The sequence below is a fragment of the Oryzias latipes genome, chromosome 8 (assembly GCF_053564925.1).
Source record: "Oryzias latipes strain Hd-rR chromosome 8, Olatipes_Hd-rR_3.1".
In the NCBI taxonomy this organism is placed as follows: domain Eukaryota; kingdom Metazoa; phylum Chordata; class Actinopteri; order Beloniformes; family Adrianichthyidae; genus Oryzias; species Oryzias latipes.
The window spans coordinates 1,733,187-1,760,591 of NC_136244.1; the positions used below are offsets into that span (position 1 = coordinate 1,733,187).

General features: G+C 47.2%; 1 protein-coding gene across 2 annotated transcripts in view; it reads left to right on the forward strand.

Annotated features, from left to right (window-relative positions):
• The window catches only part of igf2bp1 (insulin-like growth factor 2 mRNA binding protein 1), a 40,606-nt gene extending 15,608 nt beyond the window's left edge, over positions 1-24,998 (forward strand). The window contains exons 3-15 of one of the 2 annotated variants that reach the window (XM_023957843.2): positions 7,509-7,557; positions 9,611-9,662; positions 10,695-10,758; positions 12,028-12,321; positions 13,074-13,208; positions 13,346-13,468; positions 14,535-14,670; positions 14,762-14,884; positions 14,997-15,113; positions 15,196-15,270; positions 19,260-19,391; positions 19,546-19,659; positions 19,746-24,998. In XM_023957843.2, coding sequence (XP_023813611.1) covers positions 7,509-7,557; positions 9,611-9,662; positions 10,695-10,758; positions 12,028-12,321; positions 13,074-13,208; positions 13,346-13,468; positions 14,535-14,670; positions 14,762-14,884; positions 14,997-15,113; positions 15,196-15,270; positions 19,260-19,391; positions 19,546-19,659; positions 19,746-19,901 — 1,570 coding nt within the window. In that variant the 3' untranslated portion in view covers positions 19,902-24,998. The remainder of the gene's footprint in view (positions 1-7,508; positions 7,558-9,610; positions 9,663-10,694; positions 10,759-12,027; positions 12,322-13,073; positions 13,209-13,345; positions 13,469-14,534; positions 14,671-14,761; positions 14,885-14,996; positions 15,114-15,195; positions 15,271-19,259; positions 19,392-19,545; positions 19,660-19,745) is intronic. The other variant, XM_023957844.2, reaches the window with a different exon arrangement.
• The last annotated feature ends 2,407 nt before the right edge of the window (positions 24,999-27,405 follow it).

Here is a 27,405-nt window from a genome sequence, read left to right on the forward strand (position 1 = left end):
TGTGGGCAGAAGAGACGGGCCCCTCCGCACGCTGCGCCTCCATTGGCTGCCGCTGCCCCCACCCCCTTCCACACCGACTGCTCTGGGAGCGAGTGCTGACGTCACTCCTCCATTCACTCAAACACACGCGCTCGGTGTGGCGCGGCCCAGACAGGAAGTCCCTCCTTTCTCCTGCTCAGGAGGAGCTTCCCTCCGTGCACGTCCTCCTCATACGCAGGCAGACGGAGCTCCAGAGCGCTGCCGTCGTGGATGACTGGATAAGATCCACGCAGAGTTCACGAGGCTCCGTGGATTTTAGTTCTGTCGAAAAGGGAGAAAATGACTTCGATTTGTTTGCGGCAAAACTCCACGTTTAAACTTAAACGGATGTGATTTACGTTTGTGTTGCAGTGAAATAGTTTTTCCTGCGGTTTGAAGACAAAAAGTCAAGTTTGGACACTTTCGTGAATATTCCACGCATTTTTACCGTTTAGATCAGCTGCTTTGCGGTGGGATTAGTTTTTCTTCCAATAGTCTGACATCATTCTATTATTAAAATGTTGCTGTAAAATTATTTTTAAATCCTGTCCACGGCTGTGAACGAAAGTTCTCGGTGTTCATAAATCTGATTTGCATAATTATATATGGACCCGTCGATGAATTTCTATTTAAAAAATCCCCCCTTTATTCTGATTTTTGACTTTTTTATTTCAAACAAAACATGTAAAATAAAAATCTTTTTTAAATCGGGACTCATTCATAAATTAGTTTCTGTGCTTTTATTTTATTTTTTGTTGCTATATTGTGATCATCTTCGATCTGCGTTTCATGCGTGAACGCCCCGCGTCCTAAAACCCCCCTCCCCCCCGGGGTTCCTGGTCTTTTACTATTTTTTTTTTTTGGGTGGTGTTGTTTTCATCTGTTTCTTTCATTCACCCGCGCGGCTGACTGTTTCTTTTCTCTTTTTAAAACGAAATCTCGGCGCGTGTCACACGTGGGTCTCCCTTTTCATGTTATCCCTGTCTAAACAGGAATGCGCGCCCGGGGACTTCGGCTTTGCGCGTGCATAGCTCGCGTTGTCATCGGTGACGGTTAACTGTACGGTTCAAATCCGCTCGGTTTGCGCGCGCACACCCTTTTTCTCTTGTGCACGTGCAATCTCCCAACTACACATTCTGTGACTGCTTTACACTTTTGGCTGCAACAGCCTCTCCGGCGCGGCCACGCGCGCGGCATAACCGACAAGACCGCAGCTGCAGAAGAGGGCAGGTGGCTATGATGACGTCCTCCTTCAATCAGCCAATAAGCCGCGTGGCAGCACGCGTGCTTGCGCCTCACGTGACTCCTTGTTCATTGTAGTAAATGGGCGTTGTCTGCTCTAACATGGCTGCTCACATGGACGCAGGCGGTCGAGCCTTAATGGCGTCAAGCTACACCAGTTTCAGCCTGAAAACACTACTCGTTCTGGTTTAGTCCGCTAAACAAAATGTCCACCTACGTCTTTGATTATTAAAAGAAACAGGTTTACCACAAATGACCCAAAATAGGCACTTTAACTGCCACGTAGGGTTTTAGTGGCTCAGGGCGGCCTAAGCCTCAGACCGGATCTGACCGCCTCGCTACTGCTTGTTTTAGTTAGTTTGAAATTATATTTACGTCATAAATATTCGTATCTGCCATGGCGCAGAGATCGCGAGGTTTTTGTTCTCGCTCCATCCACGGCTATTGCCTCCCCGCCGCACGACTACAGGATGCGGCGAGGCGGGCGAATCGTCGCCGGCAGAGGAGCACCTATGGACGGCAGCTGTCTCAGATATTCACGTTTTAACCGTTTTTATCGTCACGAAACAGAAAACTACGCCAAACAGCGCGGCTGGGGTCATTCTGAGCAGAACCCGGGCCCGGTTTCCGCAGAGCTGCGGGCGGGGCGTCAAAACCCAACATGTCGGCTTTTCTGACATGGTTCCCTGCACCGACGGCGGTGAGGCGTGAGCACGAGGCCTCGCGGCGCAGCGCCCGTGCCTCTCGGAGCTCCCGCCTCAGCCTGAGCCGCGAGGCCGCCTCGGTCCTCCCCCGTTTCAAAATGGAGACCCTCGTTTCTCCAAAATGGAGGCTGGCCTCAGCGCCCGCGCGCCAGTGGGGTCACGATGGAGAGCTGAACCCGCATCCATGTGACCTCCCCCCTTCACGAAAGAGCCCCCCCATGAAGATCAGCCGTTCTGAGGAAAACTGGCGAGGATACTTAATGAAAACGGAAAATATCATCAAAATAAAACATTCTGAAAATATTACAGAAACACGTTTTGTTTGAGTGAAATTACGTTTTTGTCATTTAGATGGAAACAGGATTTCAGAAAAATACAGCTTTGATATTTTACGTTTTATTACATTTTTATGTTCGTTTTTTGTATTCTGTTTTAACACTTTTGCCCACGCGTTGATCATTATTTTACATTTTTTTTGTTTTTTTTACAAAAACATATTTTTAATTGCTTTTCCCCTCAGAAAAACAAGCATCAGATGATATTTATCAGTCATATTTGTTTGTCAAAATAAAGTTCTTTCCAACTTTTGAAAGAAATTCTACTTTTCCTGTTAAATATTTGTCCTGTGTGGATTAAATAGAACCCAAAAAGAAGCGTTTAATAAAGGATAGTGTTTGGTTTAATTGATTAAAAAAATGAATCTTTTTTCTACATAAATGTATTTATTTTTAGTTTATCTGTCGACTTTTATATAACAAGAAAGCAGAAGTATTTATAGCAGATGTTCTCTGACGGACATGAAATTAAAAATTAAACGTATAAAATATGTAATAATGAAAAAAAAAGTGATGGATTAATAAAAAACAATATTTTACAGGAAATAAATATTATTTACATTTTCGGTGCTCCTTCCTTTACAGATAGATGACAGTATTTCAGCCTAAATTCTTTAATTTTTCAGTCCCTATGACTCCAGAAGAGTGTCTTCTGTTTTGTGTAGATCATATGGAGCTGCTCCGTGTTGGCAGCTCTAACCGGGCTGGTTCTGCCGCCCGTTGGACCGGGACTCCACGGACACTGACTGTGTGCAGATCCTGAGGCGTTCAGGTCCTGCTTCTGATGGGTCGGCTCCTGCGTTTCTCTGACGTTCTGATTTTCCTGCGTTGGAGGGTTTTTTCAGGCGTCAGCTGCGCCTCCTGTCCTCCTCTCGCCATCACCTGATGGGTCAGAGACGGAGCGCATGGCGGTGGCGTTTAGGGGACGGTCGCTCTGATGCTAACACGCCGGCGTTTGGTCGCCTTCATCCGCTTGCTCTTCGCCGTCTCCAATAAAATATTAATCTGTTGGTTTTCTGCTTTTGCTGGCCACATGAAATATTAACCGTGTGCTCCTCTGTTCTCCTCCGCCAGATGTTGGAGGTGTAGCTGGATGTAGTTTGGTGGTTCTTCAGGTGGTCCTCACCTGTCAGTCACCTCCTCCAGAATTCAGCCAGGTTTCTTTTTTCTGAGCTGATTCTCTCCTCGGTGGTGTTAAGAACGGTTCTGGTGACCCGGTTCCACGGCACGAGCGGCGCCGCTCTGTCTTTTTATTGGCTTATGGAGCATCAAGCTGCTGTCATTCAGAGCTCCTCTGTGAAGACTCCTCCACCCAGGATGAAGAAATGTGCTAATTTCCCATCATCCATCTGTTTACAGTCTCTCCCACTAGCTTAAAGCCCCTCTCCAACAACAAGCTAACGTTAGCGGTGCAGCAAGAATGGCAGCAGCATCAGATCCATCCATCCGTCCAGTTCTGATCCAGATTCCAGCTCAGACCAGGAAAACCTTCATGACCTTCATGGATCTGTTGGTCTATGGAGGATCAGAAAGGAGCCATAACGGTTTCCACTCATGCTAAAAGACTCTTGTGGCAGCTTGAAGTATTTAACGAATCAAATCGAGCCCTTTTCGCATTTCATCAACTGGGTGGACCGTTGACCAATCAAGCAGGGCCTTTTTATGTGAGATCTCCGCCTCCTATGGTCATTTGAAGCATAATTTAAGTTCTGTTGACTTAAATAGAACTGCTGCAGTGAAATGGAAATGACCTCGTCGCGATATTGATCACGAATCACAAGTTTTCCTCTGAATAGTTTATTTTCCCGACAGAACCGAGTTCTTGGGACTTCCCTCGTGTGAAATCCAGATGAAACGGTTCCAGAGACTCTGTTAAAATGAGCAGAAAGCTGGTAGATGTTGTCTTGGGAGAAAACCCAAGTGAACCAAAGTCATGTGGTTCCATCTGGGGGCGCCGTTGTCTGAAATGAACTCTAACCAGGATGGAAACAAAGCCGCAAGAAGAAGAGCAGCGAGTCCCGTTCGTCCTCTGACTGTCATGCTTAAAGAAGCTCCTCACGACACCACGTTTACCCAGCATGCATTTCCAAAGGTCTTCGTGATTCCTGCTTCTTCAGATCCCCTCAGTGGCTGCTTCATTCTCCTCCAGACTCACAGAGTTTACTGCACCGCCTGGTCTCTTTGGTCCGTCTGCATTCACACTGAAGTGAACCGCACCCGAGTTCACCTGCAACAAACCAGAGGTTCCCCTGTGACCGCAGAGACCAGAGCTCAGGTGAGCGTTCACACCTGGAAACCATCTGGACCTCTTAGGCGTTTGCATGAATACCCGCGAGTGAGGGAGGGGTCACTTCCCCCCCAGTTTTGTGGATGGCTGTAAAGTTTCTGCTGAAGTCCATGGGGGTCCTCAGCTGGCTCCAGAAGGAGGTCCTGATGGTGCACCTGATAAGACGGGGGACACCCTGACAGGATTTGCACGTCTTTCTCTCTGTGATGGATCGCTGAAGTCTGGGGGGTGGGGGTCCGACCCTTGGCCTTTAGGGTTTTTCTGCTCTCCCTCCTCCTCCTCTGTGCTCCTTTGTCCTCCTGGTAGCTGCAGCAGCAAACGCCTCCACAGATAAAGACATTCCCGTGTTTCTCTCAAACATCTGCTTCAGCCTACAGCTGAGCTCACGCCGGTCCTTGATGGCCGATAACCTGCAGCGGGAAGTCAACCCTGTTTCTACTCAAGCATTCTGTGTCTGTAGATCTGGATGGTTATTATTTCTGACGTCGATGTGAACAAAAACCGCCTTAAAAGACCACCACAGCGCCTGCTTGTCCTCTGAGGAGTGATGGGATCAGACGTGGAGTCAAACAGACTTTAAAAAGTCACAGCTGGGGCTTTAAAATGAGGCAAACTTGCAGTGTGATCAGTATCTTGATGACGATGTCCTTTTTATGGCTTTCAACCATTGTTTTCCTCTTTTTCTTTCTTTATCTTCCATCGTTTTTTACCTCTTAACTTCTCCAATTTTTCATCTATTTCAACCATTCAACTATTCAAATGTTCAGCTCCTTCAGCTTTTTCCATCCATGACTTCTGGTCCTTCAAATCCTTGACATTTTCCAGATATTCCAGGATTTCTGCCTCCATTAAATCCATGGGAAATCCTTGGTGCAGAAGCTCGCTGGTTCGATACCCGGCTCTGGCATTTTTCACAAACATATATTTTTTGTTATTGTGCTGTTTTCACTTTATTTAAGGTCAACGTTGATCATTTCTTTATTTTATTTATTTTTGCCAGTTCTTATCCTTTCAGTTTCATTTTCATTCAGCAACACAGCATCAACCCAATACTATGTAGACGCTAGGCAGGCATCCAACATTTAATGACATAAATGAAACCAAACCAAACACAAATACCGTTAGTTCTCTGTGAAGGCGTCCATCCTGTTGGTCAGATGTCTAAAGGAGTTTATTTCATTCACTTTAGCTGCCATTGATTCCTTTAGCGGCGCGTAAAGTTGCCTCTGTCCTCCTGACCGATGCCCACCGATGCCAAACTCCTCCGGTGCTTCTGGAGGCCCCTGCAGAGCTGAGGGTCCTCACCGGGTTAAGGTTTGGGGAAACCCGTGGAGACGGTTGAAACCACCAGTCCAGCTCCACCAGGCAGACATGTCCAAAGTCCGGCCCGTGAGCCAAACTCCAAATTTGTGTGTGTATAGAGTTTGTGATCGGCTACATTTCGTTGCAAACCTGTGGCAACAACCTGGTCTTCAAATCAGAAATTCCCAGTACTTTGGGTAAAAATGTATTTGAATGTATTTCTCTACTTTGTGAAGACACGAAAATACTTCATTTGCGTTTAGTGCCATTCTAGGGATGCAGGCGGACGGCGAGGGGGGAAGGCTCACCTTTGCAGGTGCAGACCGCCCACTCGTCCGCTGAAGAACCCAGATCCCATCAGCTCCTTTGTAAACCATCCATCCCACCCCCACAACCGCTCATACCCAACCCCCATCCGGTCAAAGAACTTAACCCACCCCCGACCACCGCCACCTGCTCACTGGCTGAAACCATGGCAACAGCTTAGGGATGGGCGGGAAAGGAAAGGACGGATGGGTGGGCAGAAGTAGAAGAAGAGTCCCTTCATCCGCGTTGGTGCTGCTAAGCCCCGCCCCTCGGATCAGGGCGCTTCACCTGTCGGAGGAAAACGCCAAGAACTTTTTTATCCCACAGAGGTGGGATGTATAACCATCGTCTCTCCGTCATCCATCCGTCCAGGACGAAACATCAACCAACATGTGTCGTCCGATGGATTCATCCAACACACTGTGGTCTGTTGATGGTAGTGAAGACAGGAAATGCAGTCATGAAAGGGCTTTATCAATAAAGGTTCATTCAGTTTGAATGAAGGAAACACTCAGCAGCTCAAGTTTTTTATTAATATCAATGAAATATTTCAAATGGAAAAAATGCTTCATGTTAAAAATCAATTTGTAAAAACTCTAAAACCTGTTTTCTCGTGAAGTCGTCTGTTTTTACAGAATCAACTTTATTAAAAACATACATTTCACAATAAACAACAAGGAAAAACTTTTTATTTTGCTTCAAAGAATAAACGGCTTAAATAAATGGATCTAATGACTTGAGAGTCTGTGCTGCAGTGGTCTTCCAACGCTGAAGGCCGTGTCTCACATTTAGAGCACAGAAGGAAACTAGTCATACGTGAACATATGTGGAAAAGTTGTGGTCTTCACGTGAAGTTTTCACAGAAGAGTTTAAACCACAGATGTACGAATAAACCACGCATGAAGCGTGTGATTATTGTGCTGTTTATATGTAATTCATTAGTGATTCTTGCATCGTTACGTCATCCTAACGTGATCTGTGCGCCGGATGCGTGATGTATAACTTATGCATTAGCGGTCGTGGAAAGACGGGTCCGGCTGTGGTGGAGCGTCTGTCACTGCAGTTTAGTGTTTGGGTTGAGGCTGAGGTGCTTCTGAATCCCAGAGGGAGACGACGCTCCATATCGATGTGTCTTTGGGCAAGGCATTAGGTCAGGCGGTAGCATAAAGGCAGAAAATGAGTCCGCTTCAGCTGGTGGTGTATGTTGCTACACGCGTGTCCGCTACACGCGTGTCCGCTCCTTCTAGGTCACGTGTCATGATGTCTCTGCTGTTTGGAGGATACGTTTCTCACGTTTCCCATCTTCCCTTTCAGGACCAGGAAACTGCAGATCCGAAACATCCCGCCTCACCTGCAGTGGGAGGTGAGTGACGTTTTCCAACCGTCCACGCAGCTTTGAGGTCACGCGGCCTTGAGGTCACGCTCGTTCCTCAGCGGATTCCAGTTCTTCTGATGAATCCCTCAGTCATGAAGGAAAACTGGACAGATATTGACGTCACCACGCTGCATAGAAACCCTTCTAACGTGCAAATGAAAATATGAAATATTTGCTTTCATTTGTTTTGCTTTCAATTTTTCTAAACTTTCAGTTTAAAATGTTTTTTTTTGCTTTCCAAATATATTTTTGGGTGTGAAAAAAGGAAGTTTTCGCCTGCGTTGTGTCTCATCTCACTTTTTCCTATCTTTGATTTTGCTCCGTAAGTTTCGGTTCAGCGTGACAAAGCTGCCATCACACAGCTGCTGATTGGCCCAGATTCTGACCAATCAGGAGTCTCTGTCTCATATTGACGTGTTTGGAGGCAGACATGGACTTTGGGTCGGTTCTGTTCGTAGGGATTCTGCCGTCTTCAACCATTCTGGTCCGTTTTTCTCTGCGTAAAACCCAGAAGGAGCAGGAAAGCTGATAAAATCAAATCAAACGTTTTTTGTATTTATTCATGTTAGTGTAGCGACCAACGTGACGCAGCAGAAAAACATCCGAGCTCCGTCTCCGTTACATCTGATTACGATTAAGATTAGTATCTGAAATATTGTTTTATTTTCATCAATAAAGGTTGAAATATGAAGAGAAAATAGCATTTGTTGTCCTGAGTAACTTTTTTTTAAAACTTTGGACAAAAGAATACGAGTTCTTAAAAATAAGACGCTGTGAAAATAAACAAAAAAGTTAAAAAAGCTTCTTCTGTTAAATACATTGAGTCTGCTTTGCTGAGCCGTCATTCTTTAGCTTATTAATGCTGTTATTTTATTCCAAAACACGTGTGCAGCATAAAATAGAAATGTCTCTCTTTTCTTCTTAAAGAAAATCAAACTTTTTACTAATAATTTGCTCCGCAGGATTCACAGATCATCACTCAGACCTGTTGATTTAATGTCAGCAGATAAACTTTACAGTTTCAGGAGATCCTCAGCAATAAATTCACAAATCTGACAACAACAAAAAAAAATATTGAATGCAAAAGAAAGAAAGAAAAGAACGAAAGTATGAATTATTATTAAAATGATAAAAAAGGAAACTTTCTTCATCCAAAGAGACAAATCGAGGGTAAAAAGAGCTGGTTCGGTTTCTCTGCCTCTCTATCAGACACCATGTTAGACAAATGCAGCGATTTGATTGGTTGGAATCTGGACCAATCAGCAGCTGTTTGATGGCAGCTTTGTCACGCTAAACTGAAACTTATAAGAAAAAAAATCAAAGATAGGAAAAAAACGAGATGAGACACAACGCATGAGAAAACATTTGTGTTGAAAAAAGAATTTTTTTTGAAAGCAAAAAAAGAAAATTAAAATCAAATAAATACAAAATAAAATTTATGAAAGCAAAATAAATGGAAGCTAAAAAAAAGTATTTAAAGGCAAGAATTTTATATTTTTATTTGCAACTTAGAAAGTTTTGTTTGCAATGTGGTGGCATAAATATCACTCCATCGAAAACATCTGACTGCAGAGATAAAGTGTCTCCAGAGTTTGTGGAAATGTTCCTTTCTACACCTGAGAGCAGATGTGCAGCTAAAGGGCTCCCCCTGGCGGCCAACGGCTGCTAGTTCACCTGGAAGGAAACTGAGCTGCAGCGGAAATCGAGCTTTTCATAAGCTTATAAGCTTTCTGATGGAATAAGATCACTGCATTATAGTTGGAGCCCACGTGATATTATATTTAAAATAGTCAGTGGAAGGAAAGTTGCGCTCCATTATTATTTCCTATAGATCACAGAAACAATCCATAAACACCTTTCAAGAATTTAATGTTTGACCTAACCTAACCCTTGTCCAAGTGAAGTTTGTGAAGGTTGCATGCCTCTGAGTCGTTTGCACAGGTTGGTTGCATGCATGCATGCATGGCTGCATCCAACCTGTGCAGACACCTCAGAGGCCACTCCCGCCTGCAGCGTTAGTGACTGTGTGTCTGTGCGTCAGGTGCTGGACGGTCTGCTGGCTCAGTGTGGGACCGTAGAAAACTGTGAACAAGGTGAGTGGGGTCCTCCTCTTCTGCCTCACGGTCTGACCCCGCCCAGAGTACGAGGGGTAACAGAAAAGACTACAAACATGTCCGACTCCACGCCTAAAGTTATGAAAAGGAAAATTATTATAGAGACGGGAAATTATGAAGAACAGTCAGCATTTTATCAGAATTTAGTCGAAGAATTATAGGAAAAAAAGACTAAATTGGACCAAAATAAAGTTTTTTAAAATTATAAGAAAAAAGACTAAATTCTAATTTCCATAACATTATGTATTGTATTTGATCAAAAAAAGTGTTTTTTATGATATTTTTCTGTTTTCGTTTACAGAACTACAAAAGCAATGAAGCGCTAACAGGATGTCTAAAAACCTTTAAAATTATAAAAAATATTCCAATTTTATAACCAAAAAATTGAATATTTATAAGAAAACCATCCAGTTTTTACGGAAATAAACTTGTACAATTATGAGAAAAAGGTCAAAAACTTGTAAAAGTTGTTACATGTACAGAAAAAACGTTCATATTTAATGAAAACAAATTCATAAAATTATCAGAAAAAAGTTGAAATTTTAAGAAAATAAAGTCTTAAAATTATAGCAAAAGAAGTGAACATTTTAATAAAATAGAATTCTAAGAAATAAAGTCAAACATTTTTTACCTTCCACTTTCGGCTTCTCCCATCAGGGGTCGCCACGGCGAACAAGTCGCATGGTAAACTTGGCAATGTTTTACGCCGGATCGGGCTTGGAACCGGCAGAGGTAGAGAAGGGAACAGGGAGCAGCCCGGAGTCGAACCCGGGTTTCACGGACGGAAGGCGCCGCAAACCAGCACGAGCTAAACTGGCTCCCTAAAATAAAGTCAAACATTTACAAGCAGGGAATCATAAAACTACAAAAGAAGCTGAAATTTGAATTATATAAAGTCGTATATTATAAAAAAAATGGACAAGAATTTAGTTGTAAATGCTGCAAAAGTCTCAATATTTTAAAGGAAAAAGTCTTTTTTTTAAATAAAATGTGATATCTTTTGTCCTTCAGTCAACACGGACGGCGAGACGGCGGTGGTTAACGTGACATATGCAACCAGAGAGCACGCCCGGCAGTGAGTCCCTCTTCCTCCCTCCTCTTCCTCAGTTATCCCCTCACCTTCAGTCCACTGTGTGCCTTACTGTCATGCAGTCAGAGCGCCATCTGCTGGGCGCTCTGGGGCGCCGCTCTCTGTCCTGATGGGCCGACCCCCCCATGGAGTAAATTCAGTCTCAATAATAACAAATTTATATTATATGTCATATAAACTCACAAATCCACAGGAAGTGTTTCACAAACATCATTTTGAGGTATTTTCAGCTTTTTGACCAATTATGATCCATACTTGAATATAATGTGGTGTTTATTTTAAAGAATTGTTTAAATAAAAATATGAATCCTAATTGGTCAAAAATGCTCAAAGCTCTGAAGATACAGAATCTATCGTCACCAAACTGTCTGTACTGACTGATGGCGGGGCCTCCTCTCTCTGAGGCGCCGCTGTGCAGCCCTGCTTCAAAACGACCGCAGAGGAACTTTTCATTAGGGTTTAATGCCTGAAGACGATAAAAAAATCTTAAAAATATCTTAAATTCTCTTTGAAGACCAGCATCATTTACATTTAATTAGAGAACTTTATCGATAAATGTTTTTTAACTGGTCTGAAAATAGGGGCTGTTGGGATGGGGTGGGGGTGGGGGTCACATATATAAATGTTCATTAAATATACACTGGAAAAAGTAAAATCTCACCAAGTAATTTTTTCTGGTTTGGCTTTAAATATCACTAACTTTAAGACCAAACTAGCATTAGTATTAACTAAAGTGTATCTGGGGGGGGGTAGCTTTGATTGAACTCTTAACAGAAATGCTTTTAACAACAGTTTGTAAGTAAACAAATCTGCCTTAAAAAGTGTAACTGTTCATCATGGTTTAGAATAAAGACTCAAAATAGGACTTTGGGGGTGGGGGGGTGGGGGTAAAAATCATTTTTGGAACAATAAACACTGATTTTGATTTTGATTGACTGATTTTGATATTTGGAGCCAATTTCAAGATTTACTTTTGACTTTGCAGGATTTAAAATGTATTTAAAAACAAGTTTTACCAAAAATGTTTTCTTTTTTAACTTGTTTTGACGAAACCATTTTTTCTAGTGTAGAAACCTTTGACACGACAGAATATTTAGTCTAAATTGAATTCATTTTTCTCAGATGTGGAAAACGTTTTAGAGTTTTTTGCAGTGTGCTCTGGCGCCCCCTCCTGCAGACCGTCTGCAGGGGTTTTCCCGCCTCTGCTCTGTCTGTGGGGAGGGGCTTGACCTTGTGCCGTGTGCCCCCCCGCAGAGCCATCCAGAAGCTGAACGGGTACCAGTTTGAGAACAACGCCCTGCGGATCACCTACATCCCCGACGAAACCTCAGAGGCGGACGGGGGCCAGCGGGGGCCCGACAACGGCCGGCGGCCCGGCTACGGCCCCCGCGGCAGCCTGCGCGGCAGCTCCCCCAGCTCAGGGATGCCCCCCAAAACGCCGCACGCCGACATCCCCCTCAGACTGCTGGTGCCCACGCAGTACGTGGGGGCCATCATCGGCAAGGAGGGGGCCACCATTCGCAACATCACCAAGCAGACGCAGAGCAAGTGGGTACTCTCAGGACCGCCACCCCCCGTCAGGGCCGTTGGGTTGAATCCCGTCATGGCCGTGTCGCACAGCCGCCACGGAGATTTTTCACACTTCCCACGTCTGAAAACGTGTTTCTTGCGTTTGTCGATGTTTACATGAATTCAGTTTTGGGAATTTTTTGTCGTTTGTATGTAATTCTTACGTAAATCTTACACGATTGTGTGTGTTTTATGCGTGATGCAAACTTGTGTCTTTCCACGACCGTTCTGTGTTTGTCTGACAGACTTGAACCACCGATGGATAACGTTTAGATCACGTTCTGACGCACGAACTACGACTACACAGTGCGATCATCACTTGGCGTCGTTTGTTCGTCCTCTTAACCTGGTTCATTTCTGAGACATCTGTGAAAATTTCCCTTAACCTTTGTGCTGTCTAGTGGGTCTAGATGACCCAGCGTTAACGTTGGGTCATCTAGACCCACTAGACAGTGCTCTGAACCATTTTTCTTCAATGATTTGTGATCTTCACTGGTGTCCATGGATTACATGAAATCTTTCCACCTTTATCCACCTTTGTCAATGTAAGGGGGGTCATCTGGACCCCACAAGATAGCACGAGGGGTAAAGACTAAAACTAAAGTTCGCAGAAGGCGCTAAATGTACGCAGCGTCTGTGGGACACGGCCTGTACTGCAACGTGTGGCAGAACATGAGGGAAACGTATCCCCCTGTCATCGAAGGCTGATGACATCACTGCTGTCACCACAGGATCGACGTTCACCGCAAAGAGAACGCCGGCGCCGCCGAGAAGCCCATCAGCATCCACTCCACCCCCGAGGGCTGCTCCGCCGCCTGCCGCATGATCCTGGACATCATGCACCAGGAAGCCAAAGACACCAAAACGTAGGTTTTGTTTTTTCCCATTCTAAACCTCCCTGGAACCTTCAGGGTTCCAGAACCTGAGCGCCGGTTCTCCGGCGTCACAAACGGCGGGAGAACCGGCGCTGACGTTCTCTCTCTCTCTCTGCTCGTGTCCTCAGAGCCGACGAGGTTCCGCTCAAGATTCTGGCCCACAACAACTTCGTGGGTCGCCTCATCGGGAAGGAAGGACGCAACCTGAAAAAAGTGGAGCAGGACACGGACACCAAGATCACCATCTCCCCGTAAGGGTCCACTTTCAGGGTCCGCACCGGCACCGGGGGGGTTTGGACCGGGAGGAGACGGGAGGGAACCCCTCCTGGAGATCTGTCCCCACAGAACAGACACTTAATAATAATCAGTAGTTTCATGACGACAAAATGTGTCTTGGTAGCTGCGTCTCCGTTGATTAGGAAATCGCACAAATTGGATTTGCGATAAAAATTCGCTTCGTGGAAACGCGATGATGTGGAAAAACTTTGGTGACGAAGTGTTTGGAGGTTTCTGAGGCGTTTTGACAGATTTTACAAAACAGCAGCAGAAAAACGTTCTTCAAACTAAATGAGTCACGTGACCAACAACCGGATGGCGATGCGCTTCTTGGTAGGAGCTGGCGGCCTTGGCCGCTGCACGGCGGCGCCACCAGAGGTCCCACAGCGACAGCTCATCCAAAGGTGGGCGTGTCATGAGGAATTGTTGGATCCACAGCTCCCACGGGAAACCACGTCATTGTGAAAATGGTGTTTTCTTCGACGTTTCTCCAAGTTGGAAAAGGTTTTGCGCAGACGTGTGATGGAAAGAAACGCAGCTAGAACTTTTTCTTAAAGTCAGAATTCTTGGTACGAGCATTTTTCTCACGCCATGGACGGTTTTTATGCCGATGGGGAGAGAAGACTAAATTCTGAGGGGCGATTTTCTTTACATCTGTCAATCTGCTGTCAGAAAAATGGTCTTTAGGAAAAACATTTTAGGTTTAGGACAGAAAATAAGATATTTTTTAATGAAACAAGAGTCTTTTCAATGTACCATTCTGTTTTTGCAGAAGCTTTTTTTTCTCTCTTGCCTCCAGTGTAATGATCACATGACACCCCCCCCCCCTGGTCTGAGGGGAGGGGGGGGGTCACGCTGCAGACCTGCTCCTGTGTCTGTCTGAACGTCTTTAATCTGGATTAATAATCTGTTTTTGCTGAGTTCGGCGGTCTGAGGTCATACTGTCTGAAGGAGTGTTATAAGGGGGGGGTCGTTTAAGAACGGCTGAATGAGAGATGACATCTTGTCCTTATGTGTGGCCCCTCCCCCCGGCGCCTGCAGGCTCCAGGACCTGACGCTGTACAACCCGGAGAGGACCATCACGGTGAAAGGCTCCATCGAGGACTGCTGCCGGGCCGAGGTGGAGGTCATGAAGAAGGTCAGAGAGGCCTACGAGAACGACATCGCCGCCATGAACGTGAGTGGCCACGCCCCCTGTCAGCTGGGACCGCTTTGGACCGGCCCTGAGAGTGTGAACGGAACCAACGTTTGGGTTTCTGTCTCTGCAGCAGCAGACTCACCTGATCCCCGGACTCAACCTGGGCGCCCTGGGCCTCTTCCCCTCCTCCTCCAACATGCCCCCCCCACCCCCTGGAAACGCCGGCAGTGGAGCCCCCTACGGATGCTTCGGGGTAAAAATCCACTCCACTGTCAAACACTGGTGTTTGATGGGGGTTCTGGGACTCACGAACTGCTGTGTGTGTGTGTGTGTGTGCGTGCGTGCGTGTACGTGCACACTCCTAGGCCCCGGAGCAGGAGACCGTCCACGTGTACATCCCAGCTCAGGCCGTGGGCGCCATCATCGGGAAGAAAGGGCAACACATCAAACAGCTGAGCCGCTTCGCTGGAGCCTCCATCAAGGTGAGTCCAGGACGTCGACGTCCGTCTGAGGCGGGCTGAGCCGGAGCGCCAACCACTCTGCTTCTGGTTCTGGTTCCTCCAGATCGCGCCGGCGGAGAGTCCGGACTCAAAGATGAGGATGGTGATCGTGACGGGACCCCCTGAGGCTCAGTTTAAGGTAATCAGACTGTGACGTCATCCCACCAGCTCCAAACACATCAGGTCAGTCCGGCCCCGTTTTCTCCTGATCCGGACGCCGGCGTGTTGGACGGCGTCAATAAGCAGTGATTGGTCCAGTTCTCATATACACAGTGATGAAAGTCTTCCGGGAATTCCCGGAAATCCGGGTTTTTGAGCAAACCGAACGTACTTTCCGGGAAATAAAGACCTGATCTCTACGGACAAATCGCTTTCCGGATTAGAAAATGGTCTGAAATCAGCTAATTTTAGCTTTATTTTCTATATTTCTCCGCAGATCGCTTCCTCTATGGTCGTGGCCATCTCTCGTCTTCCCGGCCTAATTGACCAATGACGGGACGTTTTAGTTGCTTTCGGATGCGTCGACGGGTCTGATTGGCTCTGTCTGCACCACGTGGTCAGCGTGACTTGCTTCCCTAGAGACCAAAACTGGCGGACCCACGCTAAACTTTCACAAACACATCTGAAGAGTTTGCGATCAAATTTGTGTTAAAATAATGGCAGGCATCGTCATTATTGAGCGTGGTCACGACCTCAGTTGTGAGAAGACGATAAAAAACAAATTGAAGTGGTCTTGGCTGGAAAAAAAAGATTTTTAAGGTAGTGTAGGTCAAATACTTTTTTGTGTAAAATAATCTCAAAACCACATTTTGAAATAATTTCAATTTTAGTTTTGAGTTTCAGTTTTTTTTTTGAATACATTTCTCTATCTAATTTATTTGTATTTCCTAATTACCATGATTTAGTTCAGTATAGTTAACATTAATTATAAGTATTTGATGGTTTGGACCCGCACTCCCTTAAAAAATAATGTTTACAATGTTTAGCTTAGTTTGTATGTTTGTTTTGATATTTCCCAGATTACTTAGTATTGGTGTTAAAGAATTGATGTATTATGTTATAGAATTATAGTTTAAAGCAGATCCCATATTTTGATGTAATTATAGTTTGAGAAAACAGTGCAAGTGGATGTTGTACATCAGTCATTTCTAAAGCAGAAATAATGTATAAATAACTGAGGTATTTTCATAGAATATCATAGTTACTGGTGTTCTTTTTGCCATTTGGGGCTTTGATGTTACTATATTTTAGCAATTGTATGTTTTGCAGCTTTAAGGAAAAGCGTAGATTGTAGGATTGTGTTACTTTGAGCAATTTTCCAAATTCTTTTTTGGGACCAGCAAGTCCTTAATGGAGAGTCAAACTAGGGGTTTGAATGACAAATCATGATGCTCCAATTAGTCTTAGTTTCTTGATAAAGAAGTGAATAACTAGCTGCCAGAATGCACCAGAATGCATCTAAGACCACGTATTTTTCCAAAATTTCGCTCTGTGCCCGCCATATCGCTCAAAGAACAGTTCAGGGATTTTTTCCTTGCCTGACTCTCATCACTGTATACAGTCAGGGGTCTCCACCTTAAAGTCCAGAGGACAGTGGTGGTCCAGGACAGATTTCAGGATTTTAACCTCAACCCCAGATGAAGGCACTAAACCAGGAAGTGATCAGAACCTCTTTTCATTAACAGTAGATTTAAAAACTCAGGAAGGAAAATGCATCTCTAGATGAATTTAGAAGTGGTGCCTGTTAAATCTGGGGAGGGAAATGGTTCCCGGCTCTAAGACCAGCACAAGTCTTTCAGTCTGCAGTGGGTTCTGGAGACAACAGCAATGGATGGATAATGGATGGATAATGGATGGATGATGGATGGATGGATGAAGGATGGATGGATGGATGAAGGATGGATGGATGGATGAAGGATGGATGATGGATGGATGGATGATGGATGGATGGATGATGGTTGGATGGATGATGAATGGATGATTGATGGATGGATGAAGGATGGATGATGGATGAAGGATGGATGGATGGATGATGAATGGATGATTGATGGATGGATGAAGGATGGATGATGGATGAAGGATGGATGGATGATGGATGGATGGATGATGGATGGATGATTGATGGATGGATGGATGGATGATGGATGGATGATGGATGGATGGATGATGGATGGATGATTGATGGATGGATGGATGATGGATGGATGATTGATGGATGGATGGATGGATGATGGATGGATGATTGATGGATGGATGAAGGATGGATAGATGGATGAAGGATGGATGATGGATGGATGGATGATGGATGAAGGATGGATGGATGATTGATGGATGGATGAAGGATGGATGGATGGATGATGGATGGATGGATGATTGATGGATGGATGGATGATGGATGGATGGATGGATGATGGATGGATGGATGATTGATGGATGGATGGATGATGGATGGATAGATGGATTGATGATTGATGGATGGATGGATGGATGATTGATGGATGAATGGATGATGGATGGATGGATGATTGATGGATGGATGAAGGATGGATGATTGATGGATGGATGATGGATGGATGATGGATGGATGATTGATGGATGGATGGATGATGGATGGATGGATGATGGATGGATGGATAGATGGCTGGATGATTGATGGATGGATGAAGGATGGATGATTGATGGATGGATGGATGATTGATGGATGGATGGATGATGGATGGATGATTGATGGATGGATGGATGGATGATGGATGGATGATTGATGGATGATGGATGGATGGATGATGGATGATTAATGGATGGATGATGGATGAAGGATGGATGATTGATGGATGGATGATGGATGGATGGAAGAAGGATGGATAGATGGATGGATGATTGATGGATGGATGGTTGATGGATGGATGATGAATGGGTGGATGGATGGATGGATGATGGATGGATGGATGATTGATGGATGGATGATTGATGGATGATGGATGGATGATTGATGGATGGATGGATGGATGGATAGATGATGGATGGATGATTGATGGATGGATGGATGATGGATGGATGGATGGATGATGGATGGATGATGGATGGATGGATGATTGATGGATGGATGATGGATGGATGATTGATGGATGGATGGATGGATGGATGGATAGATGATGGATGGATGATTGATGGATGGATGGATGGATGGATGGATGGATGGATGGATGGATGGATGGATGGATGATGGATGGATGGATGGATGGATGATGGATGGATGGATGATGGATGGATGGATGGATAATGGATGGATGGATAATGGATGGATGGATGATGGATGGATGGATAGATGGATGGCTGATGGATGGATGATGAATGGGTGGATGGATAGATAGATGGATGATGGATGGATGATGAATGGATGGATGATTGATGGATGGATGATTGATGGATGGATGGATGATTGATGGATGGATGGATGGATGGATAGATGATGGATGGATTAATAGATGATGGGTGGATGGATAGATGGATGGATGATGGATGGATGATGGATGGATGGATGATGAATGGATGATGGATGGATGGATGATTGATGGATGGATGATTGATGGATGGATGGATGATTGATGGATGATGAATGGATGATGGATGATGGATGGATGGAACTATAGCAGAGCGGGTAACCTGTGGTCGATCCACATCCACGTGGATTTCTGAACATTGCTGGACTTTAGACCGTCACTAACATCAGCATGGCCCCAGATGATCCCACACTAGATAGCTTTGTTAGTAGTTAGCAGGGAGGGAGTTCAGACAGAGGCTTGGTGTCAAAGGTCAAAGGGCTGCAGATCCAGTGAATCTGGCTCCAGGCTTGTTCCTTCACCGCTCCTTTCAGATGTACGACTGAATTCCAGCCAGACACAAACCAGAATTATTCTTTCTGCTCCATGATCCATTTGAACCCTCATGCCTCCAGGCATGTTAATGTTGGGAGTGGGGTCATCTGGACCCCACAATATAGCACAAGGGGTTAACACATACCCCATCCATACGACAACCCAACCCCAGTCCCTGGTTGGTGGTGGAGTTCAGGGTTCTCCTTCAGATTTCTAGATGAGAAAACTGGACCTTCTGTTGTCCCACATTCAGGCCCAGGGCCGAATCTACGGAAAACTCAAGGAGGAGAACTTCTTTGGGCCCAAAGAGGAGGTGAAGCTGGAGACCCACATCAAGATGGCCGCTGCAGCAGCTGGGAGGGTCATCGGAAAAGGAGGCAAGACGGTGAGACACCCACTCATGGACATGTAGCTCAGCATCCTGACGTGGGGTTGTTGTAGAATGAAGGGAGTCGGGCGTAGAGGAAAGCTTAGCCAGGTTCTGGGGTGAGGGGGCGGAGCTCTGCTACCTGTCGGTAACCTGCAGCCGCTCTCTCCAGGTGAACGAGCTGCAGAACCTGACGGCGGCGGAGGTGGTGGTGCCCAGAGAGCAGACGCCCGATGAGAATGACCAGGTCATCGTCAAGATCAACGGACATTTCTATGCAAGCCAGGTACTCAGGGGGGGGGGTTTCCTGTCTGCACACGTTCAGCTTTCCCCTCCGGCCCCCCCCAACGTTGTGTTTTCTCTGTGCTCCAGCTGGCCCAGAGGAAGATCCGGGACATCCTGACACAGGTTAAACAGGCACAGAAGGGGGGGATGGGGGGCATGAGCCCCGGCCCCCACCCTCAGGGCTTCACAGAGATGGGCAGCCCCCAGGGCCTGGCTCAGGACCACCAGCCACGCCGGAAGTGAGGGCCCCGAGCGTCCCGACATGCTGAGGCCCCCCCCCCCCCTGCCTGACGGACACATGCACGGACAGATAGACGGACGGACACAGAAGAGCAACACGCGGACCTGCCGACGGGTGGGGAGGGACGAGGAGGGAGGGGGGCGCGTCCCAGAGGGATGATGAAATCAAAACACAGAAAATGAGATGAAACTTGAATACGGAGAGACCTGATGCCAGGGGAGGGGCTGAGTGCAGACGGGGGGGGGGGGGGGGGGGGGGGGGTGGAAAGAAGGGGAAATTTAAGGTGGGGGGGTGCTCCTGCTGGCAGCCTGGTTTGTATGCAGCTACCTGTCAATCCCACCAGGGGGCGATGTAAGAGCACAGCTGGCTTCACTCTCTGTGAGCGGGGAGGGCAGCTGCGCCCCCTGTAATCACACATTTACCCCCTCCCCCTCTTCTTTGCTGCCCCCCGCCCTTCATCTGTCTGAACTCGGCCCCTCCGGGTGGTTTTTTTTGAGAACAGAGATATATGTATAGAAATGTTTTATTCAGAGCTATTAACGGTAGAATGCAGTGAAACGGAGCTGGGTGGGGGCCGGGGTGCTGCTGGGGGGCTCTGGAGGTCCGGGCTCTAGCATTGAGTCTGGAGGAGGGGGCCTGAGATGTTAACACTGCTCTGAAATATATAGGAGAAGACGACGCAGTGAGGTTGTAAATATAGAATCTTCGAGGAAGCGCTGCGTCCGACGCCCCCCGCCCTCGGGGCTCTTGACACCGCCCCCTTGACTCTGCAGCGTGTAGCATGTGTGGCCTACAACAGGGGGATGGAAGAGGACACCTCCCCTCAACGCCTTGCTGCGCGGGGGGGTCGACGCAGCCACAGACAGCAGGGATGCGGGGGCCGCAGGGGTCCTGCAGTTCTATTGCAGCGGCTCCCATTAACGCCAGCAGCCGTGCCAGCTGGCTCGCGGCCCCCACCCTCTACGGCATATTTTATATATATTATATATATATGATATGTGAGTTAGCCTGGGCCCCTCGGGGGAGCCTTTGGAGCGCGGTGACTCAGGCGGAAGCTCCTCCCACACCTGGATAAGTATGTGACAGGTGCGTCTGAGAGGGTGGGGTCTCGGGACCAAAAGCTCCTCTTGTTGTTGGGAACCAGAGCCCCCTTGGTGAGGCCCCCAGCCTTTACATCCCAGTCTGCCAAAGGCCTGTGGGTGGAGCCTTCTGGCCCCGCCCATGTGTGATTATGAGGGGGGGGGCCAACGCGTGGACTCCTGCCAAATTTAGAAGAGAAGAAAGAAAAAAGCTACCTCAGGGTAAAGTTACCTCAGTATTCCGAACTTTTTCTTTCTTTTCGGTTTGCTGGAGTTTTATATAAGAAGAGCCGATAGTCCTGAATATTTTTTATTTTTTTAAGGAAACTTTTTTTGGTATCATCGCGTTGCTTTTTGTGTGTGTGTCTCGACACGGCGTGAGTTCAGGAGGACGGAGACTCCTTTTGGGTGGGAAAACTCGTCTTCCTGAAGTGTGATTGAGACGGGCCAATGGGGATGGGTGTTAACTCCTGGGGGGTCTGGTAGGGCTCGGGGTGGACTAAGGCTCTGCTTGCTAGGGGCCCCCGACGGACCCCCCCCACTCCCGACTGCCTTACTGTTGTGACACCATCACCAAAGCAGAGGTTACTTTGTTCGGTTTGAGAGGCGCTACATCACAGCCGTAAATGGAGACAGTGGGGGCTGGCATTCCCGCGCCCCCCCCTCCCAGCTCGCTCTGACGTCTCTGAATGTGAATCCTGACCTGCACTGACCACAGCGCCCCCGCACTCCCCGTTGGCCGTGTGTGTGTTTGAATGTTTCCTTTTCTTGTCAGAATGTGGTTTGATGAAACTTAAAAAAGTAGGAAGAGGGACGTGCTCCTCCACCCGTGCTGGGGGGCCGTACGCTCCTCCACCCGTGCTGGGGGGCTGTACGCTCCTCCACCCGTGCTGGGGGGCCATGTGCTCCTCCACCCGTGCTGGGGGGCCGTACGCTCCTCCACCCGTGCTGGGGGGCCATATGCTCCTCCACCCGTGCTGGGGGGCCGTACGCTACTCCACCCGTGCTGGGGGGCCATATGCTCCTCCACCCGTGCTGGGGGGCCGTACGCTCCTCCACCCGTGCTGGGAGGCTATGTGCTCCTCCGACCGTGATGGGGGGCTGTACGCTACTCCACCCGTGCTGGGGGGCCATATGTTCCTCCACCCGTGCTGGGGGGCCATGTACTCCTCCACCCGTGCTGAGGGGCTGTACGCTCCTCCACCCGTGCTGGGGGGCCATGTGCTTCTCCACCCGTGATGGGGGGCCGTACGCTCCTCCACCCGTGCTGGGGGGCCATACGCAACTCCACTCGTGCTGGGGGGGCCATATGCTCCTCCACCTGTGCTGGGGGGCCATGTGCTCCTCCACCTGTGCTGGGGGTCCATGTGCTCCTCCACCCGTGCTGGGGGGCCGTACGCTCCACCACCCGTGCTGGGGGGCCATATGCTCCTCCACCCGTGCTGGGGGGCCATGTGCTCCTCCACCCGTGCTGGGGGGCCATACGCTCCACCACCCGTGCTGGGGGGCCGTACGCTCCTCCACCCGTGCTGGGGGGCCATATGCTCCTCCACCCGTGCTGGGGGGCCGTACGCTCCACCACCCGTGCTGGGGGGCCATATGCTCCTCCACCCGTGCTGGGGGGCCATGTGCTCCTCCACCCGTGCTGGGGGGCCATATGTTCTTCCACCCGTGCTGGGGGGCCGTACGCTCCTCCACCTGTGCTGGGGGGCCGTACGCTCCTCCACCCGAGCTGATGGCATCGGAGGAAGGTTTTTGCAAAATGGGAGCAAAAACAGCAGCGATGCTGCAAAATAGAAACTCTAGACGTTGATACTTTTGTATTTTTGGAGAAAAAGTAAAAAAGAGCGCGGTTGAGAACAGACCAGTCTATGAAGGACACTGCCACCTAACGCCCATCTTTACGAGCTCCAACCAGCACTCCATCACCGACCTCCAACCGATGGAGACAAATCTATTCTGCTTCCATTGTTGTCTGGCGGAGGAGAGACTGTGAGAAGTCCCTCCCCCGTCCGCGGCTTCGCCCAGAGCCGCCGCCCTTTGGTCTCCTGCTTCAACTTGCAGGCTCATTTCTGTTTTAGTAAGAAAATACGCAGCAAGCGCCATTTGGACTTGATACCCGGGGTCGCACCGCTGCACCATCGACTCACAAAGAGGAAGGTGGGGGAGGGGCGACGGACGGGCCAACCAGGCTCCGCCTCCTCTTGTTAGTTCTCCTCACCCCTCTCCTTGGTAGAAGCGTGACCTGCTTTGACTTTCTCGATGAGCGAGGTCATTCTCGGCGGAACAGCAGGGCCCCGCCTTCTCCCACGCTGGACGCCATCGTGTTCTCGTTTCTGTTTAAGACCTTTTTTGAATTTTCATTCACATTTTTTTTAATGAAGTAGTGTTTTGATCATATTACTTTCCCTTTCGATCTGTTACAGCGTGGCGACCAGCTCGCTCTAGTACTAACCAGTACCAGTTACTGCGTCAAACCAGCAGGAGGCGCCCACGCTGTGAAAGCGTTGGAGCTTGGGTTTCGGGCCGCAGGGGCTTTGGCGCCGCCCACCGTATGCGTGAACATCCGCCTCTCTGCGGGACGACGCCCAAACCTTCGTTGTGTTTCGACGTTTCCTGTCCGACTGAAATAATAGCAGTTTATGTTACATGATGGACCCGTGAGGTCAGAGCGTCATGTTCCTCAGACCCTCGCCACCCGGTTGGTGTCGTGGTTTGAAGGGAACCTGTCGGGGCCCGTTAACGTCAGAGGAACCAGGTCCACCTCTTCCTTCCTTCATCGGTTTGGACGCGTTCGCTGTTGAGGCGCCTTCTGGTTTCTTTCTTCACTCGTGTCTGATGCATCGTTGTGATTTGACGGCACACGGACGCGGCGTCGAGTACAAATGCAGTAGATCGCCACAGAACGCCGCCGTCTGAAGGCTGGAAGTGTGGCAGGCCGGACGGGTCGGAGGTGGACGGCCCCAACCCCGGGCCTCCAACAGACGCCTGCCGGTCTGCCGGACACGACGCACCCCGAGAAAAACACGCAAACCTCCTGACACATATCGCTACCTCAACGCAAAACCTCAGCTAGAAGATTGTTCAGAAGAGAACAGAATCCAGGACGCTCACGGTTCACTTTAATTTATTCGGTTCCTCTCCACCAGAGACGGAACAAACGTTTGGGGTTTTGGGTCCGGGCGGGACCGCTGGAGCTGGAGCGCCTGGCCGGGACCCGTCACCGGGTCACCCTGGAGGGGCTTCAAGCCTCGAACCCCACAGGAATCCACGCCCGGTGCTCCAGCTCGGCTCCACAGCGCCCCCTGGTACTCTCCTCCGGAACAACACCAGAAAACATCTCATCATTTCGTTGATCTACCTCTTAGGAAACAAAATAGATAAAAGCAGTAATTTCTCCTTTATAAAGCTGACAAAATGCAGAAAAAAAGACAGAAATTGCTGAGAGATATTATAGTTTAAAGAATAACCCGGTAGCGGCATCTCCATATACTGTAGTGGATAGTCTATTAAAGAAGAACCCTTCCTTCCTCCAAAGATGATTGGACTTTTTCCCTCCACTCCTAGATGATTTCAGAAGACTCTAAGCGGGGGGGACGAAGCTCGCCGCCTGTGATGAATTCATGTCTTTAAACCCAACATGCCCCCCGGCTCTGCTGCAGACGAGCTCCGGTCGCCCCCCCGATCTCCCTGCTTCTGACAGCAGATTGTATCTCTTTTGTTCGGGTGCATTTAGCATTTTCTCCTCTGTGAAAGCCTTCATGAGCGCCAGCGCCACTTCCTCTTTCACTGCTGATGAAAACAAAAGGACCTGTTTTTGTGCGCTGACTGCGCCGGCGCAGGCCAGAGGAGGAGGGGGCGGGGCCCACAACACCTGTGCCCTCCTCCTCCTCCTCACCTGAACATGTGGACTTTCACCCTCTGCCTGCCTGATTTCTTTAGTCCTCATCAACACTCGTTTAATTCCTTGTAAACAAACAGAGCATAGATATGAATGTGTTATTAAAAGATGATCATGGACGCCTCCGTGTCGTTTGTCGCCTCTTTGATGAAGACGAGGATGAAAGACCTTCGAGGGGCACAGCCGCCTGTCTGTCTGTGCCGTTCGGATAGAAAAACGGTTTCCGATCATTTTAACTAAACAAAGGTGAAACTTTCATTATGAAAACAGAAAATCTTCTCTAAAAAATGACTTTTTTACCAGAAAAACGGAAAAAAAACACTTATTTCTAAGTTTCTATCAGCTTCATTCATCATTTTTTGAATTAAAACTATTTACAGTCAAGATGCTAAACACAGGGCTCCTCCCCCCTGGCGTTCCAAACAGGAAGTAGCCGCTGGTACAAATGGACAGCGGTTACTCAGTAACAGTCTGAAGAACTTCTCCTACTCCAATACCTTTTCCTTAACATCTTCTTGATGAAACGGTTTCTCCCACATTTCTATGTCAAATGCTGGCCCCCACTTCCAAGTGGTAGGGGTGTGGCCTTCCGACAAGCTCACTCCTGATTGGTCAGAGTGGTTGCCGTAGGAACTCAACTTGGGCCAATCAGTGACGACGTCTGATTGGCGGCGACCGTATTTATTTTTTATTGAAGGATTTCAGAATACAATACAAAAATATAACATAACAAATACAAACAACATTGTTTTAAACTTTTGAAATTCTTAACTATTATGAACAAAAATATAAGTAATACGCCTTTTTTAAATAAACTGGTGATCAAGAATAACCAAATAAGGAAATTAAAAATAATTAAGTAAAAGTAAAAAGATTAAAATGAGTTAATTTATGTCACTAATCCAAAAGATTTACAGATGTTCATCGTTTTTTGAACCTTTGTATTTTTTGAAGCAGAAATTAGTTTTAAATATTTCAGTACGAAGAATTCAGGTGTTTCTTTACATTTTGACTTCTCTGAATAGGAAATGTAGCCATGAATAACAAATATTTATAAAAGCAGAAGAAAGAAAGCATCACCTTATTGTAAAGCAGAAGTGTATTATTGATGACATCACACTCATCCATAGATGCTTCAGTTGTTGTTAATTTTTTTCGTGGAGCAACCCCCCCGCGCTGTTACAGATAACTGAGAGCTGTCTGTTTACACTCTCTCCTGGTAGCTTACAGCCCTCACACCCCCAACCCAAGACTACAGAACTGGCAGCAAATCAGAGCTGTCCATCCGTACAGTTTGGATCCAGATTCCAGCTCAGCGACGTCTGCAGGTGGAGACGGGGCGAAGCAAGGAGACTGTGGCCCCGCCCAGCGTGTTTTCTACGTCACCGTCTTGTTTTAATTACAAACTGCATTTTTTTCGTCTGCTCCTGATTCACAACAGTTAGAACCCGAGTGGATCTTTAAGCACGAGTTCGGGCGCCTGAGCAAACCCGCTGGAGAACCCGGAAACAGGTGAGTGGCAGGACTTGGATTCATTCTAGGGCTCTGCAGTGGGCCGTGTGGAAAGCCTCCCCGGCATCACCGATGACCCACAGCACCGGAGGGGCCGTCTAGTCCACCGGAGGATTCAGCGTCACGAGAAACAGGAAGTGGATGCTGTGTGGTCAACGTGGAAACCATGATGTCATCTCCATCAGCTGCAGCCACAAGGAGCCTTTTTGTCACCAGCAGACATTGAAAAGCAGCTTTCAGGTTTAAGTGACGTCTGAGTGTGGAGTTCATTCAGTCTCAATGATCAGAAATGCACACAACCTGCTTCACGAATACACACGCTCTGATCACAAACACACGTGTGTTTCCCATACGCACACTAAATGTTTCACAAATGCACAATGAGTGTGTCTCTCTGATGTTCACCCTGGGTTTCACAAAAACACGACAAATGGTTCAGAAATTCACAATAAAGGTGTCGAAAACATGATTTTTAGGTACACTTTATGATTTCATTGATATTTTCATGAACAGCTGAAGGGGGGGGGGGGGGGTCAGAAGAAGATGAATACAAAATAAACAAAAACACTGGAGACGCTTCAAAAGGTGATCGGAGTAGAAGATGAAGAGACTGAAGCACGTTGGAGAATGTTGGATTTAAAAAAAAAACATTTTTTTACTAACAAATATTGCACATACAAAATACATAACTCCACACTGTGTGCAAACGAACAATTTTCCCAAAATGAACAAAAAAACATAAAACAGGGTAAGCAAAAATAAAACAAAAAAATAATAAAGGCGAAGGAATCTGTTAAAGTTTCTAAAGAGACCATGTTTCAACTGTTCTGACAGCTTTTATGTTAGTGGAGGATTTTAAACTGTTTACATACAGAAACATTTCTTTCTGAAAAACAAAAAAAAAGATTTTTGTTGGCATATTTACACTTGTGTATAAAGTATTTAGCCATAATTATAAGTAAATTAATTACATATTATTTTAAATTTTATTTTATTCTCTGCATTAAGTCTCCC